The sequence below is a fragment of the Anopheles funestus genome, chromosome 2RL, assembly GCF_943734845.2.
Source record: "Anopheles funestus chromosome 2RL, idAnoFuneDA-416_04, whole genome shotgun sequence".
NCBI lineage: Eukaryota > Metazoa > Arthropoda > Insecta > Diptera > Culicidae > Anopheles > Anopheles funestus.
The window spans coordinates 64,357,720-64,382,192 of NC_064598.1; the positions used below are offsets into that span (position 1 = coordinate 64,357,720).

At 41.6% G+C, this 24,473-nt stretch overlaps 1 protein-coding gene across 2 annotated transcripts; it reads right to left on the bottom strand.

Moving 5' to 3' along the window:
* Positions 1–1,647: 1,647 nt before the first annotated feature.
* Positions 1,648–14,854, bottom strand: LOC125760862 (homeobox protein 13-like). 2 transcript variants are annotated; one of them, XM_049421407.1, is made up of 4 exons: positions 13,351–14,854; positions 11,045–11,479; positions 3,165–3,279; positions 1,648–2,989 (listed from the first exon to the last, which is right to left on the bottom strand). In XM_049421407.1, exons 2-4 carry the CDS (start codon positions 11,090–11,092, stop codon positions 2,427–2,429), a joined length of 726 nt encoding a protein of 241 aa, XP_049277364.1. In that variant the 5' UTR covers positions 11,093–11,479; positions 13,351–14,854; the 3' UTR covers positions 1,648–2,426. The 2 variants fall into 2 exon arrangements, with proteins under 2 accessions (XP_049277364.1, XP_049277365.1); XM_049421408.1 differs by having other exon boundaries at positions 1,648–2,997.
* Between the last annotated feature and the right edge of the window lie 9,619 nt (positions 14,855–24,473).

The window sequence follows — 24,473 nt, forward strand, 5'->3', positions numbered from 1 at the left end:
CAAATGTCAATTCCACGCTCGACAGCGGATTTGTGCTAAAAATGTTTTTTGATTTGAAAAAGTCGTTAAATATTCTTTTTCTGTAAGGTTAGCCAGATTGTATTGGCTGATGTACTGTAGTTTGCTTAAAAAAATATATGTGATTTGATCGTAGATTTTTTAGCCGAATAAATAAATCCAAAGGATTGTGGATAAATATTTTTTTAAAGTTCATCAGTTATTTTACTCGCAACAATTGATATTTAGTAGCATCAACAGAATTTTTTCAATCGTGGTACTCTTTTGATTAGTTTTGATCTATGCAAATTGATATCTGATAATTATGAAAATCTAAATCGGTACATAGCTGCTTCCAAACAGGCTAATTATTATAATCGTGACGGGGCGATGCGACTACTAAATCGCTACTAAATTCTATCAGGTCTATCTCCGGAGCATTCGATCATTTTGAATCGAGAAATATGTTTTTACTACTACCAAATATGCATTTTCTAATCAAATTGGGACAGCCCGCTGGTTTACAGGTAACAGCATTTGAAGTGTATTACCAGATCTTATCAAAACCAATTCCCTAACTGCAAGACAAATTTAAAAGACCGCCTGTAATACCATAGACCAGGGCTCTCCAAACTACGGCCCGAGTGATCCCGAGATTGGCCCTCAGTGGCTATTACACTCAAAGCGGCCCGCCATCTAAAATGTACTGCATCTTGGTCCGTTTGGAGGCTCCTGCCATAGACCATAGCAGATCGTAGGACCGTTAACAGATCATAAAGACAACAAATGAGGTTGAAATGGTTAATTCTAGTCGAAGTAAAAAAAACTGCATTTTAACTAATTTATTGTTGTTGCAATGTTTGTTTTTACAATCAATTGAATTAGTAATAGTCTAAAATCCTGGAAAAAATATAATTTAATTAAAAGATTTGAAGCATTGTGGTATTTTCGTTAATTATATAAAATCAACCATGACATTTCTTTCATAATTTGATCTTTACTTTTTTTTAATATACAATTATCAGTGTGGTGTAATGGATCGCGATATTCTCGAAAATCATGGATAGATCTTCAGTATATACTATTCTACACTGCTGAATGTTATTTTGTTTTTGATATATTTCTCTAGGTTTTATGAATTTTTTATAGTCTCATTTCAATTATACTATTTGAAGCATACCATTGAACTGTAAAAATATAAGAGGTTTTCTCTAATTTGAACTTTACAATTCAAACAATGTAATTTTCATTAATAGTACAAATCAAAACATTGAAGTGACTCCTAAAATACATTGCAGACTAAGTAAAGAGCATTTTTTTCCATCACCCTTCCGCACCATTTTTTCTAACGGTCAGAGCTGCGAACGTGACGGAAACTCCAGTGAAGTTCAACGATTAAATAATTGCCCTTGGAAATTCTCCTGTTGCGCGTTCTGGAGAATATTGTACCGCAGAAATAAAAAAGGGTTTGTGTTGTCATTTTTTTACAATCCCTGAAGTGTGACACCGGATCAAACTTTGGACGATGGAGGGTTTTCGGATGCGTTTTGCGATAATCCTTTTGAGAGTTGAAATTGCACATCTGAGATTTTCACGAACAACAAGCAAACTCCGGGAATGATTGATGAAGAGAATGATACGCCTGATGAAGGGTCACGTTAAACCATCAATTAGAAATTGAATAAAAGGCAGTTAGCATTAATTGTTTTAATATATTTATTCACGATTTTTAAACAGTTGAACTTAAGTGACATAACTTAATCTTGAATACTTTCATATCCATTACTGGACACTGATTAATTTCTTTTATTTAAGCTACCATTCCGAATTACAGATGTAATTCACATTCTGAAGGGATATGATCATAACTTTCATCATAATTGTCAAACGCACTCGGACGAATCAGGACAAAACAACATTGGCAATGCCATAATCCTCCGGTATCCTTTTTCCAGACGACGGAATCATTTAGCATAACAGCATAATGATTTACCAACTCTACCCTTGCTTGTATACTGAAACTCACTGAACTTCCAGTCTATCTCTGACCACACTGTCTCCCTATTTACCCTTTTATGTAAAGGGATCGCACGACCCCGACACATTTCGTAGCCTCCTATGAAACTATGACTCGCCCTACAATACCAACTCCCAAACCAACTAGTCCCGACGACCATTCCAGCAAATGGTACGAGGAACAATTATTTATGCGATATTAAACCACCCCGAGAAAGTGACAAATAGTTATTTTATGTCCTCTGGGGTAACTCTTCGGCACCTCGTGGCATCCGACGGTTTCGCCGTGTGGTACCGATTCTCATTAGTCAAATTAATTTTACCGAAAATCGAAGCTTTCCTATGAGCCTGTATGCTATTTCTCCACACAATGGTTCTCGATCAACCAAGTAATCGATTAAATTATGATTATATCATTTTATGACTTTCTCTCGAGTTCCCGATGGATGGAATGCGGATGGAAGGATGCTGATTGCGCAACAGTCAATTGTGATTAAAAGTGATAAAAGTTCCATCAAACAAATGGTGGGACAACCACCTGTTCCGAGTCCATTCGCTGACGTCCCGTGGGCAGGTGAACCTCCTCCACTAGGTGACTGATCGCCGGCCATCGAATGGTTAGAGGACGATGTCGTATTGAGGTTCTCGGTCGAACCGGACGAAGGGTTTTTGTTGTTGTTGCTATCACCACTGCTGCTGTTCATCGGAACGACGGTGTCTCGGTCTCGATCGGAGCCATTTCCAGCCGAATGCATCAAACCGGACGTTCCGTTGTGTCCCTGCATACCGACACCGTTGAGATTCATGCCTAGACCATGCATAGCGGCATGATGTGGATGGTGAGGATGGTGGTGTGGTAGACTATTTACCAGCGAGGACACCTGGCTGTGATGGTGCAGAAATTGACTGGTCGGTAAGGCGGGTGTTGGCAAGATACTAGGACCGTAGCGGGACGGTGAAAGCAGTGCCAACGAAACTGGAGGCCTATTGGATGAGAATGGAAACGTTTTCATTTAGTTGAGTAAAAGGAATGCGTTGTTGCACGAAAGTAAAAGTAAATTACAAAAACTGGGTAATAATACTTCAAATAATCTCACAAGGACGTGGATAAGAAATCGAAATCGTATGAATTTCTATCAGGCAACACTCACCCAAACACTCCGACGGCAACGGCTGCTTCTCGCAAGGCCCGACCCTGCTCCATATCCCGCAGAGCTTCCGGCCGGATTGTTGCTGTATTTCGTGGTTGACGCTCATTTTGCACAGCTGAAACGAAATAAAAGGACACACATTAGGGACGAGATAACGTGGGAAACTTCTAACTTTATCGCTAAATGGAAGGCATGATCATCCACGCAGTTTGACACCCCTTTCATCACCTCTCCAGAAGATGTGGAAGGTCAGAATCACTTTTATGCATAATTAATGTCGCCATTTTACACCCGCGGGCGTGTGTTTTGGCCAGGCGTTTACGTTAGCGGAGGCATTTGGCACTCAACGGGATCTACATTGCTCCTCATTACCATTAGTACTTGGTCCGTGAAATCTTTTTTTAAACCCCGACACAACTTCATGATCTTGCCATATTCACACCTCATAAGTGTCCACATACGACCATAAAACGGCACGTGTCATAGACACAAGCTTCGGGACAGCAGGAGATCGTGCCCAAAACGGTGGTTAAATTATCCACAAACCCAAAAGAAACCACTAACCCGACCGTTTTATGCAAACGACCTCTCACGGATGCACCTCCACCCGTTTTTGGGAACCGATCTTTTGACATGATTGCTCATACAACCCGCAAACACCTCGCGCACGTACAACGAAATGCCATGCGGCGATGTCTTGTTAGCTTAGCCCTCCTCCAACTCTCTCTCGTCACATCAAAAGACAAACCAATTTGTTACACAAAAATAATTAGAACATTGTTCACGTCATTCCCTCCAGAAAGGCGCAGCGAACGCGTGCCAACGCTTTGTCCCAGCCACAAGAACCTGTGGCATCAGTGGCCTTGGTCGACGATGGCCGTCGATGGTGCTTGTTATGGATGCTTTACTGAAAATCGAAAGTATGAGATCATTTGAATAAACATACATACAAAACTGTTCGCCCTACAAAGGGGGGCGTTTGAGTAAAGCATGAGGAGTGGAGGAGGCAAGGCCAGTTATGACAGTTTGCCTAACCTAGTGCGCTGAGGGAGGATTAAAGAACATAAAACAGTAAAGTTAGTAGCAGGTGGTGCCGGTGGTTACCAAATACGTCAATAATTCCTTTCATCTGCTGCTTCAAACTCCCTACGATGCATTGTATTGCTTTTGTTGTGAGGGTGAAAAAGAGAGAGAAAGAAACAGATACAAATACGAAAGTAGCTCAGTTGTGATAAGAATTTGGCTCAAAATGAACAACAATTAACGTTACAGACTTTGATCTTTATCTTAATAGTTCCAAAATCAGCTGATCCTATATTTATCATATATGAATTACTATTATTTACATGACAAAAAGTTGTTTTGCAATTTCACACAACTTATAATCAATCCTTTCCTTTAATTGTGCAAAAATTCGGTATATTAGATGATGTTCCAGAAGCAACAAGTATATTTCGTTTTAAATTTCATGCCTCGATTATAACGCTTTCCCATCAACAGGTGTTTCGTACTAAGAACACATTCTTTCTTGCATAAGAATCTTTAAAATATCCTTAAGGAAGCTTTCATCCCTTACGATGGAAAAGAACCGTGCCCAGACCGTGCGCCATTCTCGCGTCATAATCTTTTTCGATTGTTTTCTGGTCGACCTACTATAAGCCGAGCTCCAACATTTTATTTTTCGTCAGGCCTTGTTGATGGATCATTTGCAAGTTCTAAAAACGTAATTTGTAATGTGTATTTAATAACAAGCAAAACGTAGCTAAGTGTTATTTGGTTGACAAAGTACGCTTTTCTTCTTTTCACGCTTCATATTGGTTCAGCTTTACTACAGAAGAATTGAAACTGTGCCTGAGTGACTCGACGATGAGTACGTGCGAGTTTTGTGCCTCATTTGCGTGTGCCGTGAGCGTAATCAGTCGACATTGCCGCTCGACTTTGATGGTACTATTAATGAGCAAACTGATGGACCCCCGGGGGCACCTTGTGAGCTTGTTTCAACATGGTACGACCTTCGGTTAGCAGCTACACGAGGACGAAACCGGGCACGTGTCTTGTAAAGTTTACATTACCCCAAGTGTGGAAACGAAACAACACATAGCCACACTCGAAATTAACACTCCGGAACGGGTGTGATGATGGCGGACATCCTCAAACAATGTTGATCATCTCTAATCACAGCATGAAACAAGTTTTTGCTTTGACGTACGGTTACAATTTTTGCATTTGCTTGTGTATAACTCTATTCAAACAAACACCGTGTCATGTCCGCAGTATTTCTAACGGGGCAGCTTTTGATTGAACCAACGGGGACCATAAGAAAACGTGGATTAGAACTCTCTAATCAAGTTTTGTGTTCTACCGTTGTCTGTTTTTTGTGTTAGTCAAATCCATGCTACTGCATGTATTTCTTTGTTATTTTGGCGTAATTTCCTTGGTGTACGGTTTGTTTCGCATCAGTCACCTGTTTTTTTATGCTGCTGTTGCAAATATTACTCACGGACACCTGCAGAAGTGTTTTTATGAAGCTATAGATGAGCTTGAAAAAAATCCCACCATTTTAGTCTCTCAATTTGTAGCATAACAACGTAACACAATTGTCAGAAAATTTTATTTCAACCATTCTTTGAAACGAATACAGACCAATTATCGGAAACGGATGCGCTATGTATTTTAGTTTCTGGATGGATAGCTTAAATTAGAGCTTGAATTGGGTAACGTTGCTTTAATATGGGGACTTAACACCGTACGATTGTAGTATGGAATAGGAGCCTCAAAATGGTCCAAAACATTTTGCATTTGGAAAACTGAAAAGCATCATAATTAAATTGCCATATCTAGAGTTCTTAGGCACACTAAATACACCACATTCAAGAGCTATTCAACGACGAACATGGGCAGAAAATTGCAGAAAAGCTCAAATATTTAAGATTTTTTTCATTCGTAAGAAACGGTCAACTGGAGCTGTCGATATTTTCTAGCCATTTTTCGTAAAAAACGTCCCTTATTAAAGAGAGCAGCGAGTTTGATGTAGAAAATAAAATGATTACATTCAAATAATATTATCACGAATACTATATTTTACAAATGAATATAATACTTCATGAATTATATGTAAATCAAAATATAAGAATTGTGGATTTATTTCAAGTCTTATAATTTTAGCATCAGCTCCATTATCAGATATTGTGTTTTTTAATTTCTTATGTATTATCATGACTTCCTACGCAAATATCTAATAAATATATAGATAAACATAATAATACATGCTTGTTGCAATTGATAATACTATTATTGCGTATGTTTTTACTATAAAAAAGGGAATGATAACAAAAAAATCACAGCTTAGGTCTACAAATGAAAACATTCATAATTTTTTTTTTTTTTTTTTGCTCGGTTAGAACGGCCTGGCCGTATCAAGACTTATTTTACCACGTAGCAGGATAGTCAGTCCATGCTACGGGGAGACGGTCCGGATGGGATTTGAACCCGGTCCCTGCCGTGTGGACGGGCGCCGTTTTTCACATGCACCACCGGGCCCCGCCCCAACATTCATAAATTGTTGCAGGAATTTCTGTAAAAAGAATTCGAGATCTTCACATCTTTCCAAATCCTTTCAGCCTTTAATAGCGAAGGTGGAGAAAGATGAGCAGCTTCTGGACGAAAATAAGTGACCACTATAAAGTATTAAATCGTCATATAACAACATTCGATTAAAAGCAACATAAGCATGAATACTCAATCATTAAAGCAACGTGTTCCAGAACGACCTTGCTGAACACCTTTCGTGACATATGTGACCCCGTGACGCGACTCTGAGATCTTCGTGTTAAAGCCACAAGCTCAATCAAACTCATAGCCACCAAGCGTGCAGCGATTATAGCCCTTCCAGGGAACACACAGAGTAAATGCAAAGCTACGTACCTATTCGAATCTATTCTCTCTGACAACTACCCTCTGGTCCGTTTGGTGTTCTTCCTTTTCCATTCCAAATGAACAGAATTACAAGTACTCTCTCAGAGTTCCTCCGTACCGCAAAAGAACGTTTAATACCGGATCAACTCTTTGCATTTTGGTGGCCCTGGCATTTGTAGCATCGGTAAGCCCTACAACGTCCCTTTGAAAAATCGAATCATCACTCCTCCAAATCAACGCACACCCTGGGATTCTGGAGTCTTCTAAATCTCATTAGATAGAATGCCGCTGAAAGGGAGTTGTTAATTGAAATTGAAGTGTTCGTATGCGTTCACTCTTACTGTCTAATGCTCCACTCGGAAGGGACGGACGACAAAAATGGAGGACTCACGCCAACCAGGCAAAGTTCAATGTGCCAAAGTGGAAAAGCGAAAACGCAATTTTCATTCCAATAAATTGAATTCAACGAACACTGCTCGATCCTAGTGAACATCAAACCAAAGCACAGACGAAGGCCCCAACTGATGCGTTGCCATTTTGGATAGGATTAAGTGGTGGCCGGTGTGGCGATGTGCAAAAGAGGAAACAAATGCGATGGAGATCTGGCCTCTACCGGTCATGAAATTTTCGATCCCTGCCGTTCGACTGTTTGAGATGGCAAAATGGTGGATACCGTACGGTAAGGCAGAATGGTTGCAACAACAAACAATGAAACAATATTTAATCCGTACATTTGATGGCGCACTGCTATTGACTTTTCGAACCTCAATTCCTTCACGTGAACAAAACATATTGCAATTTAATGTGATTCACTTGACGCTGACAATTTTATTAAAAAGTAACTAATTTTACTTTGCAATATTTCTTTACGAGAGCTTTTTAATACATACTAAGTAAATTTAAAAAAATCAATACGGATGATTGAAAAATCTTATCAAAAATGTACAAACTCAATTATTAAAATATTATTCATAGATGCACAACATGAATTCAATTAAAGGTGAAATATTTTTCTATCGCTCAATTAGTAAAATAAACAATTTAACGAGTATTCATAATGCAAATGAAAGAAAGCAGGACAGTACAAAATACATCAACGATTTAGTAATCTAAGAAAAAGAATCATTCTAAATGATGTTTATATCAACTGAATGTTATCTCTCCTTAATCATTTCATTTCAATTTCTTTCATTGCCGTTAGCAGTAAAAAGCGTTTAATTCTCTCATCAACTCAAGAAAATGAAAAATTAGCCAGAGGGTGAACATCAGATATGTTTGACCACGGTAAAAAAATATCCATTTTGGTTCGTATCTGGTCTATGTAGCATATTTTCAACAACACTCAAACCGATTTCATAGATTCCATAGAATTCCATAGAATTCCATAGATTCCATAGAAAAAAATAATTTATCAAAATTATCCGTGATACGGGTAGAATAATTTCTGATATCGTCTTATAACGATTCAACAGCTAGAAGCGAATAAAAAATACACTCCCATGGTTTGATTTACTTCTTTGATCTTGTTCGTCAAATCTGACGTTTTATACACAAAAGTGTAGAATAAATCACCTTTTCATAACCATGTTCTTTCATGGAGAAATAACCCCGGCGAAGGCACGTTCTTGTCAGACCGACCATTGACCAACAGCGAATATTTGCGTTGAGAAGGTACGCATACAAACCAAAACCGCTCCTGCAGTCTAATGGCTCCCCAACGGATTTATCTCGACACTGACAAATCAACTTCAGCTAGTACCAACCATGCCGTCCATCGACTACATTTTGAATCCTTTCCAATCATTTGTCTCGCTCCGACCCGACTCTCACTCTTGACAGTATCAATCTACCGACTCGATCTACAACTACATATCTATAGCCGAAACGCATGCTCAGCACAGCACAAATATCAAAATGTTGAATCAAAATTTATGTCCACTCTGCCTTCTCTATCCCACTGCTCCCCAGAGTTAGGCATGGATTACAGTGGGATTACGGGTTTGTATGATTTATGGATCCAAAGCTCCGAAAAATGATAATGTTCTTGCTGGAAGCCCAATTCCCTGGACGATTCTCGCTCTACCAAGGCTCAGGTGGAAAAGTCCATCGAGTTTATGTGACACTAGAACATGAAACAGATTACACGTCAGGTCGGGCTACGTCGGAAGCTATCATCTCCTGCTTTCCGTACGCGATGATAAAATGGAACCACGCTTTCCCGCTTTTTATGTTGCCCCATAAATCTGCTCCAGATGCGCTGAGCGAAACCCTTCGACAGGGGTAGAAGACATGGAGTACCGCCATTTGCTTCCGAAATTGGAAACTTTGCAATAATGGCAGTTGGGAAAACTCCGCTGCCATCTTCCAAATACACCGTTTTGGGAAATTGTGTCTTATCATTTTATCTTCACTTTTTGCCATCATGGTTGTCGTGAAGCTCAAAAGAACTTTGGCTCCCGGGAGTTTCGGGAATTTCGAGACCCATAAAGCTTTGGAAAAATATAACAAAAATGAGGAGTTAGAAGGAGAAAGCTTTGGGATTTTTTAAAAGAAAACACCTCCAACCATATGTTTGATTACAAACTTTCCTACCATCGTGAACTTCGCCAGGCTACCAGAGCTATGTAAAACCATAAAATATCAATTAATCATAACACCATTTAGTGGCGGGGTAATCGTCTAATGCAAACGCCCTTCGATCTTTCGGTCTAAAAACTGGTTCCCTTTCACGCCTCGCACAGTTCTACCAGCGAAGCGGAAACCAACCTGACAGAAGGCAGAAGCCTCAATGCCTCAAAGGATCAGTGATGAATCCTTGCACAAATCCTACACCAACTGGTGCTAGTTTACACCCGAAAAGATACAGGGACTTTTTGCGTGATGGTCTTCCCTTTATTAAATATGCCACACAATTTTCACGCTGGTCATTGTCAATCGTACCCAAGAGTAAAGTGCATTAACTTCACCACGCATCCGGCGGCATCATCCCGGACACAATTGAATGGTAACATCTGATCGATTTCCGCCTAATCTGTCGTCTACCGGGAACAACCGGGAAACTATTGCTACTTCAACAACGCAACCCGACCTGTACAGAGTAGAACAAGCTGCGCGTTTGCGAGGGGTGCCGGGTGAATTGTTGATTAATTAGAATTTAATTTATTGAGTGGCACTCTCGCACTAGCGCTACCGACAACAACCAAAGCGCACCCCTGCTGCAACTCCTATCCGACCAGTCATCAGTCACGCCAACTTGGCGGTGTGCATTGATTCCGCGAGGGGTTTCTACGTTAAACTGATACGGGGATTAAGTTGTAGTATTTCGGACGCACTTCGAAATCTGCCACCAATATTCGTGAGTCCTTTCCGTTGCGTTGAGGTGAGCAATAATAACAGGGGAAAAAACATAACGTGGATCTCATTTCTATTCACCCAACTAGTTCTACGACAAGGGTGCTTCTCGTAGAGGGAATGGTAAATATTTACCAGATTTTGCTTGCTCGACGCGACCTCGCTTGAAGGCATTAGCTGGAGGGACCACACTGTGTCGCTTTTCCTCCTTTGTTTGATTCGATTGTTATCGGGTAACGAGGAGGTGTTTTGATCGGAAAGCTATTATTCTATTTACCAAGGAAATCGGGTTGGTTTGTTGTCTTACGAAAGCACCAACATCAAATATGATGGATGTCAACATAACAAACGCGTGTCGGGATTAGGGCCACGAATTGTTTGCGTTTCACGGAGTCTGATGTTATGGATTGTCTTTTTTTCCATAATGATGGAATAAATTTATGACAACATGGCTTAGCCTTACATATCCATACAATAACAAAAGCTATTTCAAAGGATCAATTAGATACAACATATATTAAACTTGTTCTACTTCTTAACACGACTGGTCTCACAGTGGCCATTTTTTAGAATGACATTATTGAATTTTTTAAATTAAATGCTTATCTACTTACCGATAAATTAATTTTCTTCGAACACTGCGCTTGAAGAACCCCGAGCATCCATTACAAGCCAATATGCCATAGTGTTTTCCAGAGCTGGTATCTCCGCATACTACGCATATCAGACCGAGATTCTGAGCTTTCCTGGCTGAGGAACTCGAACTTTCGTTCACATGCTGTGGAGGCCATGTAAAAGTCGATTTTGAGGCGAATAACACGAAATGGGTGAGCTCCGATGAGGACGAGAATGAGAATCAAAACAACATTGAAAATGATGAACATAACCATATCAATTGACACCACATACAATCTTACCACCTTTTCCGGACATTCCATTCTCAATGCGAGCTAATCCTCCGTGAGTAGCATCATCAATGCCGAATGATCGACCTCCATCATCCTTCTCAAGCTTATCGTAGAAATCCGCAATGGAACCTTTACTGAATCCTGCAACGAAAGCCATTCGGTAATGATCGCGATCAGTACCTTTGTCTCGCATGAACAACATCGCTCTTCCTCGCTAACCATATTGTCACGCCCCATGTATCCTTGATTATCATCTCTCAACGTATGTTTGTCCAAATACCTCTACTCCTTTCCTTCCAGCTATACCATTGACCTCGACACATCACCTCCAACCTACATCGGCTAAACAACCATCTTGCTCGACTCAATAAACAGCGGATCGGTCGGTGAACAAACATTCATATCTCGCATACCCTGACGCTACTTCACGTACTGATGCGTTGTAACACCACACCGAAACATCTTCCGCTACGAATAAGAAATTAACTACTGTTTGTTCAGCGGCCAATACTCAAACAGAGACGGTTACTTTGTAGCAGTGTTTTACGTGGCTTCTCGAAACGTCTCATTATTTGAGGTCCATTTTGACTCTTCTTAACTAATTTTCAAACCAATTTTGTGTCCTGCATCGTCTGCTATGTTCATTTGATTTAATGTAGACCTTACTCTATCCCCTAAACCCTAAGGACCCTAAACACTTACCTATCCTTATCTGGGAGGAAACGTTACTGCCATTACCGAGTATCTAATGCTAATCAATTATGTCTGCAATCAAGCGGATGCTAACATCATTTCTTTCACGTCTGATAAGCACTGAGGCTACCATTTTGATTTCAACACTTCACTTCACGTCATATCATCACTAGCTTAACGAGAATTTCAAATTTGCAACTCATCTTTAAAACAGCTGTAACAACAAACCCATCGTTCGTATTCAAAAGGCCTATCATCCAGTTTCGATGAGACGAATAATGCCACCAAGAAGAATTAACATCCTGCTCACTGGCGAGACTGTTAAAACACACAACACATGACCATCTTTTTTGTTTTGTTTTAATTTCGCAGCCAGAGTGACAGTACAGTGCGTGCAATACTGTTCCAACAATATTTAATCACGCATCAGATTGATAAGCGCTGATTCAACAAAGATCCATGAGAGCGAGTAAACCCCCAAAGGCCTTTATTTCGAAATTCTTAAGGCACGAGGCATCTTTGAACACCTCCAAATACTTCCAACAACTGTATCAATACACTGTTGGATGATAGCAGCTAGGTGGATTTGCTTGTTGTCATCTCTTTGCCATGACAGTTGGTAACAGTGTGCCCCCCGATTACAAATGGAATGGTTGGGACTACAATTTGGAGGTTATGCCATCATAATTTTACCTACTTTTGTACTTTTAAGTTTTTATCTATGAGGTTTGTAAGCTCCGAGCAAATGGGTCATTCATTTGATTAAACATACAGCTCTTTCATGTCAGTTAGCTTAAATCTCATTTGCTTAAAAAAATATCGATTTATGTTAGCTATCATGTGTTATGAGTTATGAAAATTAAATTTTAATATTTATTAAACAAATCTTCTTACAATATCTGCTGCATTAATTTATTTTTTTATACAATATAAGAGATTTTGAATTTTTTGATATGTTTGTATTACACCTATATCTTTTCATGTTCAATTGTTTGAACATAGTTTCTTTTTCCTATGTATTTAAATTCTTGTTTTCAAACTTTTTCTCTCGCTTTCTGTTTTCTTGCCCTTCCGACCTTGCCTGATTGTGACTGGTTTTACATGAATTACTATTTGTATTACTTATTCTAATAAATGATGTTTTTACTTCGGTACTTCGGTACTATTTTCTAAACGAAAATTAAATTGGAGAAATTTATCTTATCGAAGCTTTACACATGCATTTATTTTAATATTAAACTTTATTAATTTAATAGCATAATAGCATAATAGCAAGCATAAGAATGGCTTGGCTGATATCCTTTTACTAGTTCACTTACCACTCTTGTTATCTTGCAGTACGGTCGAGCTGTCCATATTACCGTTTTTCTTGCTGAACCGAAACATTCAAAACCACTTGCACAAAACCTCTGTTCAGTAGGATGTACTACTATTAGCATCACATTGACTCTTGACGTGCAGGATTAGTCCGGTCTCGTTCGCGGTTCTATGCTATCATCAGGCGTTGAAGAATCAAACCCTCAACAGTATGCAACTTCACGAGTGTATTCGCTAATAGTCTATTGCCTATTGCGAATTCGACCAGACCATACAAGACAATGCCAAATCCAAATCGAAGGGCTTAGTGACACTTCCCACTATCAGCCGTACATTCGTTTATTGCACTGATTTTCCAAATGTTCTTTGTTCGTCCACAAAAAAGCACACCACACAAGATGAAATAAAAACTATCCGAGGCTATGGAGTCACACGTACTTGCAGAGTCACCAAAACTCGTCTAAACAATCCTCAACATATACAGAGAACGGTACGGAACAATCGGAATTCTGTTCGAAACTTAATTAACTTCCGACACGCTCAAACCAACAAATGCACTCACAGCAACATCCAATGCAAAAAGTGCAATTGCACACCATGGAGAAATGACGCGCAGCAATTGTTTTTATTGAAGAATGTATTTTTTGTCGTCGAATTTCTTGGTCTCGAGCTTGGCCCTGGTTCAACGCACTTTTTCACTTCAGCTCTTTGATGCGTGATATCTTCACATAAAGTGCCTTTTGGTCCCAAGAAGAAGCTGTCTTGCTTGGCAAATAATACACTGCGTTAATCCGACGGTATGCCACTGGCCCTCATCAACAACTTCGGTGACGGTCGTTCGTTCTGCTACTAGAAATCACTCCGTCACATCGAACACACCGAACACACCAGCCAACACCTTCGCCAGTTCCGTTGACACAACTGCCAATCTTTCGACACCGAAGCCTCGTCACACTGATGCTTGTGCTGCTGCCTGACGGGCTGCTACTGCTGCCTGCGTATTCTCGCTGACAGCAACTGACGATCGGGGCGAAAATTCATGCAATCGGAAATCTATGATTCGTCCTCTCTTGATGTCGAAAGTCCACATTTGTTACCTTTGCCACTTGTAAGCCCTAAGCTAACTCCTCCCTTATTGGTCGTTTATGTACATGGCGCGCGCGGAAAAGTGCGGTGAAAAGCGAGACGTCGGCCAGGAGTACTCGTGGTAAGCATTTTCCACCCCTCGCGAACTTCACTGGGAGGATGCTGCGGTAGTCTCTCTGCGTTTCCATTCATGGCGAAGGTTCTTTCGCTCACTCTGCTTGCTAACTCTGCGCCAGCCAGATCGCTCCGAACGAAGGCTACATCAAACGGTGCGGTCTGGCGGCGATATTGTTGCTCTTTGTTGGCCGTTATCGCTCTCCTTTTCTCGCTATTTTCCATCTCCCTATCTCTGTCGTCTGTGGAGTAGTACTACTGTGTTTGATGATGAACAAGACGTAACAGCCGCTTGGTACAGACTAAATGCCAAGTGAACGTATGACGCCGGTGAGTCTTTTCCGAAGGGCTTAGTCGAAAACGATTATGACAGTAGCTGTGACAGTGACTACCAAATAGTTTGTGAATCTGTTGTATCAATATACGGGTAAAAATATTAAATAAAGTTATCCAACATTGCATGACCAAAACACATGCTGCAGCCATGGTCGTATCCATACTTGATGTCATACTTACTTAACATACTTATACATATTTTTCTTAAATTACCTATCTTGTTGTAGTTTTGGGTACGCATATCCAACACCAGAAGTACAACAAATCAATTTCAATTCTCTAGCGAACCATTTTAATACTAAAAAACAAACAAAACAAACTCATAACAACATTTAACATAATTCAGTGTTTAATGCCATGTGAAAATTGTACACAATTCAGCCATGCGTCATACGTAAACATAATTAAATTTAAATTCTTAAATCAGTGCTTTACGATATAAAATAAGGAATTGATACTCATAAATACACATGTTTCGATTAACATTTTTCGACCAATCTTCTTCTTCTTTTGTGGCAACCTCAAGAGGTCTTGGCCTGCCATTACGGGCTTTCCTTGACTATATTTACCCGTAGCTGGATAGTCAGTTTTGCTTAAGGAGATTTGGCCCGAATGAAATTTCATCGCCGGTCCTGTCGTGTAGTGAATTTCGTCAAATCATCCCTTAGTAAACACTTTCGCTCCATACTGAAAGTATTGAGAAACAATTCCTCTCTGATTCTTCCTTTATTCGTCACTGTAAAATGAACGTTTGACAACAGTCGTAGACGCTGCCACAATGTTGAACGATGAATCTGTTTCATTTTGCTTCCTATACAGCTGTACTGTAGCAAGCCTCCACCAACTGGGTATACATAAAGTACTTTTTTCATTGTTTTGGACGGCGAGAATGTCTTTCCACCACATAGTCACGAGGACCATACGACGATGACATTTATTACTAGCGTACAAGTGGCGCCTTTTAGTCCGATTCACATTCACATGCAGCTTCATTCCATCTAACAACAGCACGGCTTTTACTCTGTACATTTTGCTCTCCCTATCATGTCATCTTGCTACCGGCCATCTTAGTGCGAAGGGTTATGCGCATGCCATTTCTCGCCTAGAAACTTTACGAACTGCACTGGGGCCTCTCCACGACCGCTACGACGGACGAGAATAAAATGCGTGTATGGGAGCGAACGAGACTCGTACGAAGAAAATTAAGATGTGAGGTTCAAAGTTTCTCAGATGAATCGTCGCCATTTGTGTTTTTGTAGATCAGAATGGACATGGCTGAAGGCTGGCTGGAGAAGACGAAAAATGCGAGTAGTCAGCTGAACTATGACGGGCGCTTTTTCCTGGTTCTGGACACTTTGTACCGAACATCTCCTTCGTCTCTTCAGATTCTTGCCTGTGACTCGCGCGATGTGCTGGATCGCCGTCATGTTTTATGCTATGGCTGGTGCAGACACGCCTCTCAAAGTAGGCGGAGCTTACACGACGAACGCTCGTTTTGCTCAGGAAAATCTCTTTTATCGCGCTTTGTGCGTTTTCCACAGCTGGAAAAACCACTGCCGACGCTTGATGTGGGTTCGTGCAAGAGAGCAAGAACGATACAAAAAGTCAGCTTATGTATCTACCAAAAGCCTTACACCATAAAGTGGGATTTCGTGCGACAGTTGCTGTTCAATGTGGCACCAAAAGCACATAAAAACGTTGGTGCGGGGCGGTTAGTAAGGTTAAACATAGATCGAAAAAGCAAAGCATAAATATTCAACATTGCGAAGGATGTGGACCCACAAGGTCTGGATTGTTTACTGAACCTCATTTTATTTTATTTTGCGTTGTGCTCGTTTTTCCTAAATGGAAAACCTCTTTCTAGCATTCGTTCGGTTCGGTTCGGTTCGGTTGAAAGTGGATTGAACTGATTTCTAGTCGTTATCAGACCCTTTTCCACCGTCCCACACTTGTGTTCGATGACGCAAAAGGCTCACAATCACCGAACAAGAGTCAGGGATCCATCCTCAGTCCCCCTGCAAACTGGGTTGCTCATTGGATCCCTTATCGATCCATCCAATCCATTCTCTCCAATGCGGTCAGTCGTTTAGCGTTCTACTCCTTTTGTGTTGATGTATTGATTTTTCACTAAAATAAACTCAATTTCTCCTTCGTTGCAGCGTTTTTTCGGAGGTTGAGATTTTTGTTTGTCCCTTTTTTGTGGTATGCAGATTATTTTTAAAGGCTTTGTCTGCTCGTTGGTCTTTGAGATATCGTTCCGAAATCAAAGTGAGCTCGACGAGAATCGGTGTCAATTGTCGTTCGTATCGTTCGTACGAAACACCAAAAGCAAGCCTGTAGGTCGACCGAAAATGGTCCACCAGGACGTGACTCTATTGGACATCGTGTTGCACTTGCATTCTGTCGATCTGCAGCTTGCAGATTGATTTTTTACTGCTACTCTTTCGGCATGCTGGTGAAGAACAATCGATTGCACTTTGAAATGGCGTGCCGATCGAACGGACATGTGTAATTTGCGAACCGGAGACACCTGATAACTGATGCCATTTGCACCGAACCTCGGAGGCTTGGCAGTGGACTTCGTAATTGGGTTTGCTGCATCGTCGATAAACTGATTAACGGCAATCATCATGACACTGACCGGTGGCCGTTCAAAGAACCTGAAAAGACCGTCCAATGCAAAACACGATCGCAACGTACAGTCTTGTGGCTCGCGGTCAAAATACGTTTTATTTGTGCAATGATGACCATTATTGATTTCGAATGCTCAGCATGCGAACGTGGGACGATGGCCGTTCGCGATGAGGCTCCAAATGGACTGGAAAATTAATCGTCGCGTATTCAGTTTATTGTGATTTCTTTTCAGTTCGATTCTTGTGTGATGGAGGATTCTGTAGAACTTTTTTGTTTGGACGACCTATTGTTGATTCAGCTTGAATGGAGTTTTGGATTCAACTGACTATGGAACCATAGTTTTTACACACTGTCATTACTACTACAAAACAAACACACATGTATGAAGTATGTTTGATCAAATAAAACCAACATTATTGTAATTTACATCCATTGCTTTACTTTTTTTCATATATCTAAGTAACATTTTGTTTGGTAATGGCTTTAGTGAAGACGCTTAAATTTAAAACTAACCGACGGCTCTAAGCTTATTAAATGATTTATGTTTCATGCATCGTATTTATTATTTGCTCAGATACTTCAAACTTCCAAAGCCAAACCGGTGTGCGTCCTCCAACGTAGGTTACATTTTGCAACAATATCTAGACCTAATTAGATCCAATAGCGGAACCAAACAGCGTTTTCATCCATTCTCAGACGAACTCCATGCCGGTGGTTGATGGCAGATGTAAATTCACTCTTGAACGCATTTATTCCCATTCCTACCGCCAGAGATACCGAAAGGGAAACATTATAAATCTAACCCTTAATACTACTTAATCTTTCCTCGCTTTCCTTTCGCTTTGCTTTGCTCCCAACAGCCATTTTCAATGCGCACTAGATTGTTCACTAAATCAGGTCCTTGCTCTGAAACATCGTGCTGTATGTCTGTGTGTGTGTTTGGTTGCCATCAGTCAAATATGTAGTCTCGCCCTCATAGTATCCTAACATTTCCTCTAGCATACTCGCTCGTCTGCGGGATGGTAACGCTAGGCGACAAACGTAACATACACCAAAGCCCCAGCAAATCACCATGACGACGAGATGAGAAGGGAAAAGTTTTCCCCACCATCGGATCCGGTTCCGTATTTCTTCTTCGTTCTAATACGATTTTCATCTCTCCCTCCCTCTCCCTATGCTCAGAATACAAATGCGGCCATCGTAAATGTCAGGACACCGAACCAAATGGAGACTATAACGTTCGGTAGCAAACGGTAATACGATGCAAAAGTGCCATCAGAGAGCTGTTGTGGGCTTAAACCGGTGTTGGGCGTTCGCTTTTATCGCCACCCACCCATCGCGGGACGCCTCACGTTAATGGAATATTGAAAATTTGTCACAGATGTTTAATGGCGGCGGTTTAATCTAATATATAAGCACCATAGAATATAAATTATACATAAAAGATAACGTTAGAAAAATAATTCCTGTTGATTGAGTGGCAGCCTGGGTCTGGTATGGTACGGAACGATAGTACGATCCCATCGTCATGTTCCAGCACGAATCGCGAACAGCGACGCCATGAAAGAGCGACTTCCTCATGCACAGTGTGGAAGTATGGCACCATCATACCAAGGACAACGAACGATGTAGAGTCGACGACCGGACCGACCCAGTCCGCACGATGATGATGAAAGACTTTGCGGAAACCGAACCAACGCAAAGGACCGAAGATTCAGGGCTAAAGGACGAACTTTTATTGAAGCGATCTGTGCCCGAAATGGTCGGCCATTTTCCGCTTTCCACCTTTCCGGACCACGATGACAAATGTTCATCGATGTGCCGTAGAAGCTTTTGACTTCATTTGCATATCCTTCGTTCGAAACGGTTCTCTGCTGGATGTGGAAAACCGAGCGTCGAGAGACATCAGTGCGATAGGCTTTGCCTGCCGGTTTTGCATACAGATGAACGTTGGCTTCATGTGCACTGAACCGTGCGAGGATTGCAATCGAATAAATCCGGATTGCTTTATGATTGATAGGGCAAAAGGCTTGCTATTTTGTGCCCGATATGTCAGATGTAATCGAGATTCGGCAGTGCATTTGTATCGATCGGTAGCTGAATTGTTCGTCTGTGGCCGTAATAATATTTCTGTCATGATGATATGAGGAAATGTGTCCTGATTGGAGGTCTATTTGCAACTCCTCATAAGGTGGAAACGAATGGATAAATTAATATCGCTTGTTCGATGTGAATCTTATCTTCAGATTGATATTACTTCCTCCAATAGGGTGATATTCTCCAACTGCTTTTAGTGTTCTCTATTTAAAATTTTCATGTAGCATCATTGCCTTGAAACGTAAGACAAATTACTGATGGAACTTTGAGGAAAATGACGTTTGACGACTTATCGCTCACAATATTTATTATACGAGAAAAATGTTTAGTTTTACAAAAAATCACTTCTTCTTCAAACATAAGCAGAGGTTGTACAGAGGTCGGAGGCTTTTTCTCCAATGAGTTTGTTTGTTTAAGACTCCGAATTACACTGTCGAGTACATTTGTTACGGCACGAGATCCAAAAGTACCTTGCGTGTTAATGCAATACAACGAATTGAACAATCTCGTCCAATTTCCCATTCCCCTGTTGGAGGGAATCGTTTGTGTTTACTTTTCACGCTGAGTAAATTATTAGCTAACGATGGTTCGCTCTGAGCGTTAGGTATGGGCTTTTCGATCCATCCTCCCTGTAGCATTTGCCAGTGGTTCTATCCCACCCTTGCACGGACAATTAAATTCGCTAAACGTGTTGTTTCAATACTTCATTTTCAGTCCAGTGGCCGGGGTTAGTTTCGCGTTGCATGCGACCTATTGTCTCCTGATTGGCAGCAACCGTTCTTTACATCATCATCATCATCCTCATCATTATCATCGCTGGTTAGCAGTTTTGCACCAGTTCCGCACAGTACATCTAGAAAGGTCAAAATCGATATTGAAATAGTGCACACGCCCCGAGACCCCACGCAGTCGACCGGCTCGACGATAGGGACACGGAAAAGCGGAAAAACAAACACTTGAACCCTTGGGATTGGGACCTAGAGTCAGTGAGTCAGTCAGCTTCGTTCGTCCGGCAGTCAGTCAACCAGTCAATCTGCCCACCTTTGCCACGTCTGCCGTCAGTTCCATGGGAGGTTTATGTTTTGGAGGTTAGCCGAACGGAAAGCAAACTGCAATAGCAACCGCCACCGTCGTGGCGCATGCAGGGATGTGAAATGAATTTCATCAAATTTTTCCATTCCTGTTTTTGACGCGTTAACCCTCCTCTCGCACTCGGCCTCATATCACTCCAGCCCACTGATGTTCTCTCTGTGTGTGTATGCCTTTTTGGTTGGCATGTTTGCATTCGCATGGGTGGTTTCGTCGGTTTTTGGGACGTTATCAATTCTATATTTCATTCACGCCGTTATGAGCATTAATAGTCTGATTTTATTATACCAACAAATTTTCGCACAAAGCCATAACGAGAGTGGTTTCCCGCCGATCGGTTGTAGCCATACGCCAAAAGCACAAAAGGAGGAGGGAATGTTGTGTTGGAGGGATGGTCAGGATGCAGGAGTATGCCTTCTAATCGAAATTACGCACGCGTGTCGAACATGTATGTACAGACCGGTTCACCTTTGTCATATTATTCTATTCCAGTTTTTAGAACAATGTGAAAGACTGACCGAAACGCTCGATATTCAATCGACTAACAATAGAAAAATCCAAAACGGTGTTTAAGAACGCAAAAGAAACTTATTAGAAACTGTTAGGTGTTTGGTTCTTTCAAAAGTTTAGAACAATGTCAAAATGGCATGTGTTGAGTCAACATCTAAAAGAACTTGTTCAAATGTGACTCATTTGCATTATAAATCGGAAACAGATACACTTAGCAGTTTGTTTTTAGTCGACGCATTGACCAGGGTATGCTTTTGATAGACGGAAGTTCATTTCAACGAAGTGATTGAAATGGAAAATGACTCTGTTATGACAGCGCTCCGTCCGCTTCAAACAGTTTACACTCACCACATCCTGTAGGGTCCTGTCCGCAACAGTAAAGTCCACGTTTGTCCATTTGCTTTTCTCCGATATTTTTTTCTTCAACCAAGCGATAATTTGTTCGAACTTGCGCGTGGGCTGACCAGTTTGATGAATGCGCTCTGTTTCTGACCGCCGCCGGCAATTTTTGTATGGTTCTGGCATCAACAGCTTATAAGATCTGGTTGAGTTGCAAAATGGTAATGGTAGATAAAGATAAAAACAGAAAGCAATCATCTCGCTAAAACAAAGGTCAGCATATTTCTTGCAGCTCGCACCAATGCAATGGCAGCCACATGGCGATGAAAGGTTCTATTCGCTCATCGAGGAGCCATCTTTAGTGTCAAGTTTGTCCCAACCCATGGAGCATCACAAATGCTGAACTTAGCTCACCCGATTGACAAAACTGTAATTTATGTTGATTGAATTACGCCGCTCTCCGTCGCCATCGTCACCTTCGCTAGCACAACCGACTTCTGGCGAGATATTGACTGGAATGTCAAGAAGAGCTGTCGTTCGGATTTGGCACTCGAAACAGGCACACGATTCGCTGAGCTGGAGGCAACTTTGAACTCAACAAATCAAATCAAAATAAATCAAATCACCGACAAATAAAAAGCAACCGAATGCCACAACCGAGGGACGTACGAGCTGGATGAACTTTTCTCCATGGCGTACAATGCGCTCGTACAATTTATTCCTACTGCTCACGTTGTTGCCGGTTGTTTCGCTGGTTTCCCAGTACAATAAACCCATCTTTGTTGAAGAAAACTTAAAAATATCAAATAAGCAGAATGCGTTACGAGTTAACAATTTTTACGTTCAGGTAAATACTGATTCACGTACAGTTGAGTGTCTAAATGTGCCATGAACAAGAGAGTAATTTTATATTAATGGTGTTAATGAAACTGGAAATTTAAACTGCTTAGTATTTAAGACACGTGGAGTACTAAATACATACACTCGAAGCTCTTGAAAGATAAATATTGTGAGGTTTAAGTTGATCATAACTCAAACCTGGTCTAACTCGTTCTCTACCTTCCAGGTTAAATTAGCTTTATTTATAACCTTTTTGCATGCGTTTTGTTTGCTTATTTATTTATAGTAATACAAATATTACAACGGCGCACAACTGTAGGTGCTTGCTTTCTGTTGCTCCATACCTGCATTCCGTACTCGTCTCCGACACACACTCCCTACCTCTGCTCCATGACGTCCTTATAGTAGTAAGTTAACAATTGTATAGTCTAGATCCATTGCGTAACCGAAGGTAGGTAATAAGTAAAATAAAATGTATGACTATAATCCATTTCCAGGAAACTTGGTCTAGGGCTGCAGTCTTCCATCCACGACTGCATCCGATCTTCGACAGGTTCGACTCCACCTGATCCAGAAAACAAGCTCGCGGTGCTCCTGTACATCTCGTGCCAAACAGATCGCTGATGAGCACCTTCCTGTTGGGGCATGAGTTCGGCACGTACCATCGTATCCTTCCTGCTTTGACAAAAGTCAGGATATCTGTACAAACAGCTCAGCTAGCTCGAGTGTCATTCTCCTTTTCCATACGCCCTGCTCGCACACACCGCCAAAGACAGTCCTTACCACTCGCCATTCGAAAATAGCGAATGCATTGGCATCCTCCGTTAGTAACGTCCAGGACTCGTACCCGTAGAGCAGTGATCCGCAACCTATGGTCCGCGGACCACTTGTGGTCCGTGGCTTAAGTAGAAGTGGTCCGCGGAAGAAATTTTCGGTCGTTGGACCGAACACTTTTTTAGCACTTTTTGTTTATCATTTCAACATGTGGGCCGCGATATGCTTATGTAGAACAAAAAGTGGTCCGCGGTACTAAAAAAGTTTGGGGAGCACTGCCGTAGAGGACTATCGGACGTATCAGTGTGCGATATATCGTGCTTTTCGGGTGTTGCTGGAATCTTCTGGGTCGCAGGAGTTTGTGGAGTCCGTAGCAGGCACGATTTCCCTGAACAATGTACCTTCGGATTTCACTGCTTATGTTGTTGTCCGAAGTTACGATCGTACCAAGGTAGCAGAACTCCCCTACCAGCACTATGACGGTCACAGCCTATCAGGTACTTTTTCTTCGTCACATTGATCCTAAATCCAATTCTATCGGCCTCCGTCCGAGAACATCGATGTCATCCTCGAAGCCGAGAATTGGAGAGAACGGGTGAAAATCGTCCCCTAGATGTCGCAGCCTGCGCTACGCATGACATCTTCCAGAGCGAAGTTAAACAGCAAACAGCACAGTCCGTCTCCTTGCCTCAGACCTCGGTGAGATTCAAATGACTCCGACAGCATGTTCGAATATCTTCCCCTTGCACTGCACCGCATTCATAGTGGTCTTCAGCAGTCGTACCAGCTTCGGTAGTTCTTCCTGTCGGCAAATGGCGAAATGGCGGCAAGCCATTTCAGCTGTTTGATGGCCCAAGGATGGCGAGGGCACTTTGTCATCCTGCTGGCTGTCGTAGTACTGCTCTTCTCTGCTTCCTGCGCCTGGTTCGGTATCTCTTGCATCTTCGATGCTTCGATGACATCCGTTCAGGTGTCTGTCGAAGTAGCACTTGCACCTTTCGATCATAACTCGCTCCCTCCTCGTTGCGGCACATAGCGGTCATGGGAGTAAAACCACCTCGTGCCGTATTCAACATCCTGTAGAACTTACGAGTTTCCCCCCACTGGGATAGCTGCTACATCAGCTGCTCTTCCGGCTCTTCGAAGCTGCGCTTCTTGTCCTGGAAGAGTCGGGACTGCTGCCTTCTCAATCGTCTGTCCACGTTCTGCCTGGTCTCGCGCTGGAGCATGCGAGTACGCGCCTGCACTCATCATCAAACCATTCCTTCCTCTGACTACGTGTTACGCGGCAAATTGTTCGGTCGGC

Coding starts and splice junctions, on each gene's coding strand:
- LOC125760862 (XM_049421407.1), bottom strand. CDS start 11,092: ATGCTCGGGGTTCTTCAAGCGCAGTGTTCGAAGAAAATTAATTTATCG. Junction 3,280..11,044: donor CGAAGAAAATTAATTTATCG/GTAAGTAGATAA, acceptor ATTTCGTTTCAG/CTGTGCAAAATGAGCGTCAA. Junction 2,990..3,164: donor GTTGCCGTCGGAGTGTTTGG/GTGAGTGTTGCC, acceptor ATAGGCCTCCAG/TTTCGTTGGCACTGCTTTCA.